The 15,000-nt window shown below is 43.2% G+C and overlaps 2 protein-coding genes across 2 annotated transcripts in view; both read left to right on the top strand.

Annotated features, from left to right (window-relative positions):
- The window catches only part of plin6 (perilipin 6), an 11,354-nt gene extending 5,759 nt beyond the window's left edge, over positions 1–5,595 (top strand). The window contains exons 6-12 of the mRNA XM_080053356.1: positions 1–30; positions 608–687; positions 846–936; positions 2,049–2,166; positions 2,535–2,589; positions 3,359–3,625; positions 4,184–5,595. The exon at positions 1–30 is cut by the window's left edge and continues 37 nt beyond it. Coding sequence (XP_079909482.1) covers positions 1–30; positions 608–687; positions 846–936; positions 2,049–2,166; positions 2,535–2,589; positions 3,359–3,625; positions 4,184–4,624 — 1,082 coding nt within the window. The 3' untranslated portion in view covers positions 4,625–5,595. The remainder of the gene's footprint in view (positions 31–607; positions 688–845; positions 937–2,048; positions 2,167–2,534; positions 2,590–3,358; positions 3,626–4,183) is intronic.
- Positions 5,596–6,015: 420 nt separating this feature from the next.
- Positions 6,016–15,000, top strand: part of trim33l (tripartite motif containing 33, like) — a gene marked incomplete at both ends in the record, with an annotated part of 26,784 nt that continues 17,799 nt past the window's right edge. Inside the window, one exon of the mRNA XM_080053332.1 lies at positions 6,016–6,096. Within this exon, the coding sequence (XP_079909458.1) occupies positions 6,016–6,096 (81 nt within the window). The remainder of the gene's footprint in view (positions 6,097–15,000) is intronic.

Genomic DNA, 15,000 nt, shown 5'->3' with positions numbered 1-15,000 from the left:
TGGATGACGTGCAGCTGATGGTAGCGGGAGGTATGGACAGACGGATGGCATTACACACATTACACACGTCACTGTTGAAGATACCATTCATTTGGGCTTCAGGATAGTCCTACTAGATGACCCATTTCCCCCCCTCCTCCCTGAGTACTCCCCCCTCCCCTCAGGTCTGCGTTATAGAATGCCTCATGTAAAAGCAAACAGAGCACTGACATATTTTGTGTCAAGGAGTATTTGTAGGCGGTTAGAGCCAGTTTGTGACTGTGAAAGTGTTTGCTGAAATAGAGAGGATGTCTGGGAAAAGAGCCAGAAACGGTCATAGCGGCCCGGCAACATTTGATAAGAAAACACAGCTGCCCCATATCGAATTATTACGTTTAAAAAAGAGTGTGTCTGGAGGAGAGCTTTGCTTTTCGCCTGCTACTCCCTCCCCGAACGGACTCAATACAACCTGACGTCCGCAAATTCCCGCATGAACTAAACTGCCAGGCCTGAGTGAGTAATGATTGTTTTGTTCAACGATTAAATAAAGTGACAATTAGACCATCTCCGTATCGAGTGTCTTATTCCCCCCACGTCATATTCATGTGATGTTGACGCTGTTTTCCAGGTAAGGACGTAGCGTTGGATCAGCTGGAGCGTTTGGTTGACTCGGTTCGGGCTGCGGGGAAACTTCTGCAGGACAGTCAGGTAAGAGGAGAGGAATAGGTTTTTCCCGTTATTTTCTGTGTTTTTTGCGATTTTTGACTTTTTTTTGGAATGTATACGAAAAAAAGGGAATGTTGGCAACCAAAAAAATATTATATTGGGCTGTAGAAATAATATGTATTTTGTTTTGATCTGACCAGGTGGGACGTGCTGCGACCATCGGGCTGGATGACGTGGTGACGCGCCTCGAAGAAGCCTTCGCCAAATACATGCCCCTCCCACCGGCACTGCGTGAGTTAAGATTATTTAGTGTCTCTAGCTTCTTGTCTCCCTCTCTCTCTCTCTCCCTCTCCCCCTCTCCCTTTCTCTCTCTCCCTCTCTAGAGGAAAGAGAGTAGAGTCCTCCCAATAACCATGAGGTCTCTGGTTCCTCCCAGTAACCATGAGGTCTCTGGTTCCTCCCAGTAACCACGAGGTCTCTGGTTCCTCCCAGTAACCATGAGGTCTCTGGTTCCTCCTCCCAGTAACCATGAGTTCTCTGGTTCCTCCCAGTAACCATGAGGTCTCTGGTTCCTCCTCCCAGTAACCATGAGGTCTCTGGTTCCTCCTCCCAGTAACCATGAGGTATCTGGTTCCTCCTCCCAGTAACCATGAGGTCTCTGGTTCCTCCCAGTAACCATGAGGTCTCTGGTTCCTCCTCCCAGTAACCATGAGGTCTCTGGTTCCTCCCAGTAACCATGAGGTCTCTGGGTCCTCCTCCCAGTAACCATGAAGTCTCTGGTTCCTCCTCCCAGTAACCATGAGGTCTCTGGTTCCTCCTCCCAGCAACCATGAGGTCTCTGGTTCCTCCTCCCAGTAACCATGAGGTCTCTGGTTCCTCCTCCCAGGAACCATTAGGTCTCTGGTTCCTCCTCCCAGTAACCATGAGGTCTCTGGTTCCTCCTCCCAGTAACCATGAGGTCTCTGGTTCCTCCTCCCAGTAACCATGAGGTCTCTGGTTCCTCCTCCCAGTAACCATGAGGTCTCTGGTTCCTCCTCCCAGTAACCATGAGGTCTCTGGTTCCTCCCAGTAACCATGAGGTCTATGTTGTGTGCATCAGGTGGTGAGTGGGAGATGCACACACAGACACACACACACACACACACACACACACACACACACACACACACACACACACACACACACACACACACACACACACACTCACACACACACACACCATTCACTAATAAAGAATGCTGTTGTTGTGCCTGTCAGGTGGTGAGTGGGAGATGTCCGTAGCCTCTCTCTCTCTCTCTCTCCCACACACACACACACACACACACACACACACACACACACACACACACACACACACACACACACCATTCACTAATAAAGATTGCTGTTGTCGTGCCTGTCAGGTGGTGAGTGGGAGATGCGTGTGGCAGAGTTAGAGTTGGAGGAAGAGAGTGATGAAGAGCCGTCTCTCTGGACCAGAGTGCGTAGCCTCCTGCTCACACTCAGTCTGCAGCTTTACAGGTGAAACTCATATTAATATCATGGAAAATGAATTGGAATTGAGGCAAGAATTCATGCTAAAAGGGGCCCAAACCAAGTACTGAGTACATATGCATGATTATACTTTATAGAGGGCCGACATTTCTGTATTTAAAATCCCTTTTTTTATTGATTTCATGTAATATTCAAATTTTCTTCAGATTTTGAATTTGGGGTTTTCATAAGCTGTAAGCCATATTCATCAAATTTATAACAAATAAAGGCTTGAGATATCTCACTTTGCATGTAATGAGTCTATATAATATAGTATTTTCACCTTTTTAAGTTGAATTACTGAAATAAATGAACTTTTGCACGATATTCTAATTTTTCGAGTTTTACCTTTACAGTCGCATGGCCGGGCTGCGGGACCAGCTGCAGGACGGGGGCAAGGTGCTGGACAAGGTCAGAACTAAACTGTACACTACATCTGACCGCTTTTGGTTACATCCCCCTCTCTCTCTCTCTCTCTCTCTCTCTCTTCCTCTCTCTCCCCCTCTCTCTCTCTTCCTCCCTCCTTCTCTCTCTCTCTTCCTCCCTCCCCCTCTCTCTCTATTTCTCTCTCTCCCCCTCTCTCTGTCTCTCTCCCTCCTTCTCTCTCTCTCTCCCTCTCTCTCTCTCTTCAATAAAACATTTAAAAAGTAATGAGTAGAAATAGAACCAGTTTACAGGGTCTAGGCTGTGTATTAACATGGGATGGGACCAGCTACGGGAGGGGGCAAGGTGCTGGATAAGGTCAGAACAAAACTATTGGTTCATGTAGTCATCAATCTAGCCTCCAATCTAGCCTCCAGTCAGACCGGACCCTCCCCACTTTCTGTCTGTTAGTGGAAGGCAGCCCCTGATTGGTTCATGTAGTCATCAATCTAGCCTCCAGTCAGACCGGACCCTCCCCACTTTCTGTCTGTTAGTGGAAGGCAGCCCCTGATTGGTTCATGTAGTCGTTGATGTCGACAACGATCGAGGCTGGTCTCACAAGGCTAGATTGACGACTACATTTCGGTCCATGACCATTAAGCATACATACACTGATCAATAATTTAAAATAGGAAACAATGGCTTGTTATGCCTACCCTCTTGACATTTCATATTATAAATCAATTTGGCAGAAGAAAAACCAAGACAAGTCTGTTACTGTAAGTCCCTGATGTCCTGTTGGTCTGGTCCCTTACAGGTTGGTCTTGGATTCGTTTTGGAGATCCTCGGGGATCTTCTCAAGAACCTCCAGACGTTCATGGTGGCAGTGCTTTACCGTGCGGAGGGTCTGAGAGCGCTGGGCCTAAACCAACTCAGAGACCAGGCCACGCTGTTAGCTGACCTGGGTCCCGTGCGCCAGATCAAGGAGCTGCCGGTTCAAATCCAGAAGATCCTCTGGGACCTCCAGGAGCTCTCCAAACTTCTGGTGCAACTCGTGATCAATGCAACGCCGCTTTACGACATGGTCAGTTCACAGGACGGCCGGGATACACCTGGCATAATCGGGACACACCTTAAGTAAATGGTAAAATGGTAATGTTAACTAAATATAATAGCGCTTTACTAGTCATACTTGACCACTAAAAAGCGCTTGGGGAAACTAGTCTTGACTACAAACCTGTGTGCATGGCAATGGCACAATGTACAATGTGTTTTTCCCTGCTCAGTAAACGTTTTTAAAATAATAATAATAATAATAATAATAATAATAATAATATTAATTAAAATTAAAATTAAAATTAAAATTAAAATTAAAATTAAAATTAAAATTAAAATTAAAATCAAAATTAAAATTAAAATTAAAATTAAAAATTAAATTATAATAAAATTAATAATAATAATAATAATAATAATAATAATAATAATAATAATAATAATATAATAATAATAATAATAATAATAATAATAATAATAATAATAATAATAATAATAATAATAATAATAATAATAATAATAATAATAATAATAATAATAATAATAATAATAATAATATCATCAAGTCAAATCATATTTTCTGTTTCAGCTGCAGCGGTCGTCAACTCAGGAGGTCGACGACTTCTTGACCCAGGACGAGTTCTCGGCTTCGTCCCGGCGCGGCTCTGCTAACAGTCTGTTCCTGAAGGCCATGGACGGCCGCCAGAGCCGCCGCAAGAGCAAGATCCCCCATAACCCCCCCACCCAACCTCCCAATGGTCGCCGCCGCTCTTCTGCTAAAGACGCCCCCCTCCCCCTCCCAACAGCTGCCCCTGCCCCCGCCCGGCGCCGCTCCAGCATAGTGGAGTCACTCCTCGCCCTCATCGTCCCACAGAACCAGAACCAGAACGCCCAGGAGCTCGAGGACATCCCAGCCGAGACTGCCAACGTGAACAGCCGGCGTAGCTCTTCCCTGAAAGACGCCTCCATAGACCCCCCATACCTGGAGACAGAAAGCCCAACGATCTCTGAAGGCGAGACATCTTCCTAAGATGGACATCACCGGACTGTCAGCCAGTCAGTACACACACACACACACACAGTGAAAACACCTGACTTAAAGCCCTACTAATGTCTCTCTCTCTCCCTCTGTCTCTCTCTCTCTACCTCTCCCTCCCTCCCTCTCTCTCTCTCTCTCTATCTCTCTCTCTCCCTCTCTCTCTCCCTCTCTCCCTCCCTCTCTCTCTCTCTCTTTCTCTCTCTCTCTACTTCTCTCCCTCCCTCTCCCTCTCTCTCTCTCCCTCCCTCCCTCTCTCTCTCTCTCTCTCTCTCTCTCTCTCATTAGTAGGGCTTTTTCGAACATAGTCAGAGTTGACCTACCTGTGTTTACCTGAGTTAACTGGCTTTATAACAACAGCTGTAGTGGCAGTAACACGCCACAGGATGGCGCTGTAGGACAACTTTGAAAACAAGAAATGACGAGTTTTACTGACAAAATGTTTCCTGTGTTCCAGTCCCCATCCTTCCAATGAAATTTGAACATTTTAATTAGTTAAGTTTTGTGGAGAAATTGAACAGAAAATTCACAAAAGACAAATGATAATCTAAGAAATTATATATAACATTAGATGTGAGAAATAGTTTATTGATTAGTACAAAGTTGAAGTAATATTTGAAAGACTTACTTAGTAATTGTAATATATTTCTCAAATGAATTAGGACAAATGAACAGAATTAATTATGTATGAAAAATAAATAAAAATGTTTTGCTCCATGAATTTAATATTTTTTTTTTAAAGGTGCGTGAAATAAAAACTATTATATCTAATATGTTGTGTTTTGTTTTCATGTTATTCAAATGATTTCTCAGTTTATTTACTTGTTTACTTTGTCATTCTTCTTTCTAGAAAATGTTATTAATCTTTTCTTGAGTTTAAAATAAAAACCAACTTTACATTAAAGACCTACTTCACCGGTTTGAATATGAAGGTGTATTGAATTCTGAGATCCTATGTAGTATAAATGTGCGAAAAAAATTTAAATCGGTTCATCCTAGCCTGAGAAAAGGCAGAAAGAGTGTTTTTTTTAACCCTATATTTCTCTTTCTGTGATGTCACGAGAAAGAGAAATATAGGGTTAAAAAAACACTCTTTCTGTCTTTTCTCAGGCTAGGATGAACCGATTTTAATTTTTTTTGCACATTTATACTACATAGGATCTCAGAATTCAATACACCTTCATATTCAAACCGGTGAAGTAGGCCTTGAAGGTGCTCTGCCATTTGGGGCCATGAAGTCTGATTCAGTGACTTTAGGACAACCCCTTTAGCCAGGGGCCAATAAATTAGCTGTTAAATCTTAACCAGGCTGTCCTAAATTGCCCCTACAAGACCCCGGAGCCTCCCTTTGTGTGCATGCTGAGTAACCTACAGAAATCTCACCTATGGCTTCCCCCACTAAGCAATACACATTCCCCTCCTGGTCTCTCCAGGATGAGACCAACTCTGTGTGTCCTCCTGAAGCGGTATACCTTAATATAAAATGTTTAGTAACATAATACACTACACACTCACACACGCACGCACGCACACACACACACACACACACACACACACACACAGAGACAGACAGACTAAGTCCTTTTCTCCGTCCGTAGCTTGCTTCTCCGGGGTGGTCGATCCGAGGTCTGCTTGCTTCCGTCCGCGAGGTCCGACGAGGCTCAACCCTTTTTCTCCGCAAAACCTTGATTTGTTTTATGGATGAATAACTTTTACTAGCTTACTAACTTCCCCTCTCTCTCCGCCTGCTTTTGCTGAGTGCCCATATTTGGTTACTTCCTTCTCACATGGCAAAAACCTCCTAACTCTCCACTTCCCTTCTATCTTAACACCTGCCTTCCCCCCCCCCCCCCCCCCCGCCCCGCTAGCTTCCTGTGTCACTCCAACTGCTGACAGCACTTCTCTGAATATACTTCTAACATAAGGACACATCATTGTACCTCTAAATCATATTATTCATTAATACATCAACCAACCATTTCATACTAACAACATAATTCATTACATTTGTACTTATAGCTTTAGCTTGCACGCGGCTACATATGGTTATAATAATCACCGTGTTCAAAGAGGACCTATTATACTACTTTTCTGGTCTTCAGTTCTTGTTAAAAACTGCTATAGAGCAACCTGACACGAATCACATCACAAAAAACCCTGTAGATTTTCGGGAAACTCTTCCTCTCATCTGAGCGAGCACAGCAGTCTCTCTCTACACGCAGCTCTGTGCTTCTCCGCCCCCTCCCCCCCCGCCCCCCTCCTGCAAACCCCACTCCGTTGTGATTGGTTACCTTCCTTCCGGAACATTTCCAGCAGCGCGCGGGTAGATTTGAGAGCAGGAAGGTGGGGGCATGTTGCAGCATTACCATACATGGAAACATCCGCTTTTCGTGACGACAAGAATATCAGGAAATTCTGAACCGATTTGAACACGTGACTTCTCGACCGGCTGCCCTAGTGTTTAGCGCTCTGCACAGACACCCCAGACGGTCAGCAGGGAATACGGCTAAATGCATGTACGTCATTATTTGATAATTTAGTATGGTTAAACATGACTATAAATCATTATAACAACGTTTATAGGTCATAAAAGTCGAAAAGTATCATAGGTCCTCTTTAACATAGCCTGATCATATAGTACCACAGATTACTTGACAACACACACACAAACACACACACACACACACACACACACACACACACACACACACACACACACACACACACACACACACACACACTAAAACACACACACACACACACACACACACACACACACACACACAAACACACACACACACACACACACACACACACACACACACACACACACACACACACACACAGCTTACATTACCTCATACTATGATCTATGATGAGTACATTACTCGTAACATGAGGCAGCTCTCACTCACTCTAATGGCCTTTGTCAATCTATATAGTAATCCAGTTAAAGGTGCAGTGTGTAGGTTTTATTTCCTAGCAGATTTTGTAGAAAATAATTATAATATCCACAAGTACGTTTAATTTAGTGCATAATAGCTGAATTTTTTTTTTAGAATTATAAATTTTTCCCTTAGAAAGGGTCTTATATATGTCCATATTTCTGCATATTTTGGACCAAGGCCTAGTGCCACCATCTTGAAAGTGTCATAGTTGGAATGTCATCAGGTGCATTGTTTAAAATTTAGAATTGTTCTTGTCCTTGAAGGCCACTGTAGCTTCTGTTATTATTCTAAAGCAGGGGTGTCAAACATACGGCCCGCGGGCCGGATCCGGCCCGCGAGATGATTTGATCAGGCCCGCGACCTGTAGAGCATAAATTTCTGAGTATGTCAAAAAAAAAAGTAAGTCTCTAGCCCATTCCTGTGAGGAGTTATGAATTTTTAAAGAAATAACCGAAATGCTCACTCCTGCCGCTAGGGGGCAGCCTAAATAAAAAAAGCACATTTTAGCAACGTGGGAAATGGTAAATGGCAATCCTGCTTCACCGCTATTAATGTTTCCTCCAGTGCTTTATGGCAAAGTAAAAACCAAAAAAAAAAAAACATTTTTATTTTTAGTACATTTATTTTATTACTTTTTTATAAAAATAAAACTATTTTTATTTTTAGTGCTGAACAATTAATGTACTAGCAAGCGTGGTGTGTCTGCGGCTCTGTGTGCGCAAAACGAGCAGGAGCATGCTAGTGTAGGCCTACAAGATTTATTTCCTAATTTTCAATGCTGCTTTATTTTTATGTTTTAAATTGGGAAAAACGAATTCCAAAACAACCAATAACCTCTGTATTTAAAAATAAATCAAAACAGTAGAAGTTGCACTTTTATTTAATTGTATTTTGTCTGCATGTTTGCACAAAATGTGTCCCTGTACATATAGTAAACAAAATTGGACAACTGTAAGGTCAGTGCTTGTTGTATTTGTGTATTCAAATAAACAGTTGTTTATTTCATTAGTGCACATTGGCATCTTTGAGCAAAATACCCCCAAAATTTTTGCTGCGGCGCTACGCGCCGCACCTCCTATTCCCATGGCCGGCAGCAACCTTTACTAAGACATCTCCTGGGGGGTACAGAGATCCCTTGTGATCCGTGATAATGTAGGTTACAAATGTAGGCTGATAAAGCATATTACTGAAAAACAAAGTTAGGGATTTGGAGTTATTTTGCCATTATTTTACTAGTCCGGCCCACCTGAGATCAGAGAGGCTGTATGTGGCCCTCGAACCAAAATGAGTTTGACACCCCTGTTCTAAAGGGTTGGGGTTACCCAGGGAGCGTTGCATTCTAGAACTTTGTAGAACTTTCTTGATGATGTCATATTACACACTGCACCTTTAATACCCAGGGGGCAAAGTGATTTTATGGACATGGAGCGTTGTAAAAGGTTGTTCACCAGAAATTACATCTAGGACCTTCCACGATCACAACCTGGGTGGACAACCTTGTCAACAAGCTGCTGGAAAGCTACAGCGGGCCGACATAGCAAATCAGAACCACTGTTTAAGTGAATGGGGGTGAATGGGGATGGGCTAATGGGGAATTTTTTGAACTTGTAGATATCATTATGAAACTTTGCCAGTTGATTACTGACATTAAAACAACAACTTTTCGTATTACAGTATTTTCCAAAATGTTTAAATAAATATGAAAAATCATCAATATCTTACTAATGATGCGTACATTTGCAAATCTGCAAAGCCCCAAAATCTAGATGTTGGAAGAAAACAAAGTCAATTTGTTTTTAAATTTTGAAAACAAAATAAGTGTCCAACTGCCTGAAGCCTTTCCTAATCACAGTTCAAATTTGATCAATAACCCATAGAAAATTTATTTTTTACACAGTTACATTTCATGTGCCATGGACCAAAAGTGTCCTTTTGGAGTCTCCAGCTGGTATTTTAGGAAACGGCTAGACATTCCCTTGGAAAAAACAGTGTAAAAGATTCATTTTCTATGGGTTATTGATCAAATTTGAACTGTGATTAGGAAAGGCTTCAGGCAGTTGGACACTTGTTTTGTTTTCAAAATTTAAAAACAAATTGACTTTGTTTTCTTCCAACATCTAGATTTTGGGGCTTTGCAGATTTGCAAATGTACGCATCATTAGTGAGATATTGATGACAAGCTTTTACAATGCTGCATGTCTGTTTGTAACACACACACACACACACACACACACACACACACACACACACACACACACACACACACACACACACACACACACACACACACACACACACACACACACACACACACACACACACACACACACACACACACAGATCTGACATGATTTAATGGCAGCCTGCATTTAAATATAATTAAATCTATCCAGATACCACACTACAAGCGCAAAATAAAGACATGGCTTACTGATAACCAAACATGTAACCACATATAACACTGCACTGTATCGGCCCACTTTCTATTGAATTGTATTTCCTTTTTAACCAATACTTATGTTTGTCCTTGCTTTCTATAGAACCTTTTCATGTTATGTATTTATTGTATATCTTTTGTATTGCTTTTACTGTAACATCCACCTGCCTATGGACAACAGATGGAAATTAGCCCCTGGGCTACAATCTGGCACATTTACATGTTGGAATGACTATGTTTATCAATGTGCATTGTCCTGAAATAATTAAATAAATAAGACACACACACACACACACACACACACACACACACATACACACTCCCGTCCAGCAGGTGGCGGTATTGCACCAGCGCGTTCGTTGGAAGAAGAGAGAGAGTTAAGAGCAAGAGAGAGCGATTGGGAAAGAAAGTTACATCCTGTTTTCTTTTGCTTCAACAACAAAAGGAGAAATGAAACCGTGAGAGCGACAGTCTGATGTTACGCTGTTTGGAGCCGATTGGAGATTCGCGATTGTTTCGTACGGCGAGCAGGGTGAGTCAAAATGTTCCTTTGTTCCTGTTGAAAGTGACACGATTCACGAAGGAAACAACCGGTCAGATTTTATCGGAGGGTCTTGCCCCTCATGCCCGGTGAAAGGCGCTAAGTGGGGGCGAAGGGTAATGATAGGTCCATGGCTGTGTTCGGAAAGCCATAGGCCTACTAGCGTCCTACATCCTACATACTCACCATCTATATACTGCATACTATCTACTCAAAGATCGATTGTGTATGCGAGGTGCGTCGAAACGTTTTCAGTTGAAGTATACTCAAGCAATGAAGAATTTCTTCTTCTTCTTATAAGATTCAGGCAGTTTAGACACTGTTGACACTGTGTTCATCATCTGTGTTTTAGACCTCTTGTTTTATAATGATGTTTTGAGGCGGAGGATCCCTCCGACGCTCTCTGTCCGGCTCATCAGCACTCAGCTGTCTGTGAGTTGAGCTGGACGAGCCGCGGTGTGTGGAACAGCGATCTGTTCTGATCTCTCTCCACTATCAGACTCACATCACTTATTTCACTTAGACCCCGTTTCCACTTGGCATTAACATCTGACTTTTGTAATCGGATCACATGAATAAAGCTTTAACTACAGGTGAAAACACTCTCAAGACGCATTGAGATCGGATCACAAAAACCACATTCGGAGGTGGTTTACGTCGGTTGTGACCGTTGTGTCTGCATTCATTTGGTAGTGGAAACACCAATGTGACTCTTGTCCACTTTAGAGACCTCCTACTCAACTGCTGCCCCCTGCCTGAGCGGAAATACGTTAAAAGTGCATCACTGGCGTTCATGCAGCTTTTATAGAAGCCTCATGAACGTTAGTTGCATCCACCAGTATTGCAAATGACAAGCTTTCTGTCTCTGGTTTCATTTCACTGCGTAAATCTGAAAACTTATCTGCTTACAAATAAAAGTCAACTCGGGTTTGGCTATTAACAGGCTTTTAATGTGAAGGCGCACAGGAAATATTCTGTTCGCACGTAAAGTAACTTAATTGCATAAAGCCGTGTACTGGTGGTAGTGACAAGAGTGTAGCAGACGTTAGAAAAGCCGCCCGGCGAGCACATCTTTCACCAGCCAAAGTGGCGTAATAACTCACTCGCCTAAAGGTGAGAACACACCAAACGCGTTGGGTGCGGTGGCGGCGTTGAAAAATCCTATTCTTGCAAAGGGAACCATTGGTTTAGGCGCGATGATCCGTTGGCCGCGGCAAAGCGGCGCTTTGGGCGCGGCAGCCGCGTTACCAAAGCGTCAACGCACCTTAAAGGTGCGAACACACCAAACGCGTTGGTTCTGGCGCACCTGATCTGGCGCGTGGTCATTTTGTGTCAAAAAGTGGTTCAACGCGCCCAACGCTTCGCAGCTAGTCTCCCCCCCATATATTTATTCCCCTGCTGCGATCAGACCCGACCCGACACAACAGCGATCATGTCCGCACAAAAACAACAACAACATGGCCAACAATTGTGCCAAAAGACAAATAAACAGCAACTGAACGGAACAAATAGCCTTAAAACAGATTCACGCTACTCGGAAATGAACACAAACAGCAAGGCAGCACCATACCAAACACATTTACAGCAGCATTGTGCACAGGGCAGTAGAAAATAAAGGCAACTAGCCTACATTACCCTACTTGGCTGTGACAGGGGACCGTGGCTGGCGTTGATATAAACACCGGTGCTTCGCTGTACTCGTTGTGAAAGTTCCCAGGACTTAGCCGTTATGTTTGGCTTCATTATATGGAGGTGGTGGCCGCACACAACTGGGTGAGTTAACTAATGCTATCCGACCGGCGCTAACTTGGTTTATCGGCTAATGCACAGCCGCACATATTCACTGAATTAACCAGGAAGCCCATTCTCCTGGTTCACTTTCCCCACGAGCTTCATACAGCACCAGGCAGCCAGCCGTAAATACTTCCCTCCTCGGTGTTTGTCGAGGAGGGAAGTATTTACGGGCGGCAGTGGCGAAGTGGGTAGGGAGTCTGCCTCTGGAGTGCAGGGTCGGAGGTTCGATTCCCCGCCTACCCACATGTCGAAGTGTCCCTGGGCAAGACACTGAACCCCAAATTGCTCCCGATGGTTCAGACAGCGCCTTGCTTGGCAGCTACTGCCATCGGTGTTTGAGTGTATGTATAAAAAATGTGTATTGTGAAGCGCCTTGTGACCCTGGTCTGTGAAGGGCGCTATATAAATAAAAGCTTACTTACTTACTTACTCTGTGTTGTCCTCCGGTCCTCCCACCGTGCCGGTGTCCGTGACGTCGGGTCAAGCTCACCGCTGATTGGCCAACGCGGCTAAACGTCACGCGCTGGAGCGTTGAAAGTTACATTTTTTCATCTCGGGCAATGGTGCGTTGACGCTTTGGCAACGCGGCTGCCGCGCCCAAAGCGCCACTTTGCCGCGGCCAACGCATCATCGCGGCTAAACCAATGGTTCCCTATGCAAAAATAGGATTTTTCAACGCCGCCACTGCACCCAACGCGTTTGGTGTGTTCTCACCTTAAGAGTTTTTACTTTTATACACTATCTATGATATTTCCCGCATTTGGCGAGTGTTAATGTAGAGCCCTCTAAGCAGTGTTGTGCATCGCTCCTCCTTGTCTAAATGAGATAGTAGCATATCTCGTCAACCTAGACTGGTAATTATCTTCGCATGTAATGCATTTTAATAGCAAAATGCGATTAAAACTGTGGCACTGTACAGCCTTGTATGTTTACTTGTTTGAACCCCACCGGTTAAAAACAGCAATGCAAACGGAAATGATGAACGTGTTGATTTAAATACAGCGCGGGTAAATGGAATCCGATCACAAGTAGACAGAGAAGTCACATTTGAAAATACAAGTGGGAACACACGGACTGAGAGCTGGCCACTTGTAACCAGATTCAAAAAGTCAGATGTTAATCCCAGGTGGAAACAGGGTCTTAGTGACTCTAATGTTGTTAGGTATTTATCTTCATCTCTTATCTATTGTAAGAGTTTATGAATGACTGCACGTACAGTTGTCAGATCGCGGACCCCAAACGATGTCGTTGCCTAGCAACTTGCTCGAAAATATTTCATTTTCCTGGGCGGGTAGAATTGACCCAGTGCATTATGGGGCGGTTGAGTAGGAGAAGTATACAATCGATTCATACCCAAAATCTTCCCGGAAGTTAGTACTCATCCGGGAATTTCTCACATACCCAAACTCGCATACCTAACCGTCACATACTCAAATTGAAGTCAAAATGAGTATGAGTAAGACGTTAGTATGGCTTTCCAAACACAGCCCATGTGTCATACGGACAGACACATAGAGACAGACAGACAGACACACACGCACGCAAGGGCTAAAAGAATAACACACACACACACACAGACAGACAGACAGACAGACAGACAGACAGACAGACAGACAGACAGACAGACAGACAGACAGACAGACAGACAGACAGACAGACAGACAGACAGACAGACAGACAGACAGACAGACAGACAGAAACGGGCTAAATTAACCACTTTTAAGTACAAGTAGCTCATAACAACTACTACAGAACGTCTGCTACAAAGAAACACAAACATGTAGGCTCCATACAATCTGTATTATTCGGAGATAAAAGCAAATATTTTGACTGCGTGTGCGTGCGTGCGTGTGTGCGTGCGTGCGTGCGTGTGTGTGTGCGTGCGTGTGTGTGTGTGTGTGTGTCAAGGCCATTGAGATTACATACATTACAGCTCTGGTAAAAATGAAGAGACCACTCCAAATGTTCAGTGTCTCTGGTTTTACTATCTATAGCCATAAGAAAGTTCTAGAATGCAACGCTCCCTGGGTAACCCCACCCCTTTTGAATAATAACAGAAGCTACAGTGGCCTTCAAGGACAAGAGCAATTCAAAATGTTAAACAATGCACCTGATGACATTCCAACTATGACACTTTCAAGATGGCGGCACTAGGCCTTGGTCCAAAATATGCAGAAATATGGACATATGAGACCCTTTCTAAGGGAAAAATAAATAATAATAAAAAAAAAATTCAGCTATTATGCACTAAATTAAATGTACTTATGGATATTATAATTATTTTCTATAAAATCTGCTAGGAAATAAAACCCAAAATTCTACACACTGCAGGTTTAAGTAATGTAGAGATGAAGATTGAAGAATAATCCAGACTGGTCTCTGAATGTTTTCTGGAGCTGTATATAGATCCCCTCCCTCATAATATTCAAATGTAACCAACATGTCCCACAATTTTTAAATAAAATGATAGGCCTTAAAATAAAGAAAAAAAATGGATTTGCCACGAAGCACTGTCAAACTAAACACTCATCATCAAATGTAATCATAGGTTTTAAAGGTATTGTTATTGTTATTGTTCTTAAAGGTGTAGTCAGTGATTCTGGAGAACGCTTGTTGTTCAAAATCAGTGAATATCTCCTCATGATCTGCT

This window comes from Ammodytes marinus (assembly GCF_949987685.1).
Source record: "Ammodytes marinus genome assembly, chromosome: 25".
In the NCBI taxonomy this organism is placed as follows: Eukaryota; Metazoa; Chordata; class Actinopteri; order Uranoscopiformes; family Ammodytidae; genus Ammodytes; species Ammodytes marinus.
This window is presented reverse-complemented; position numbering and strand designations above follow the sequence as displayed.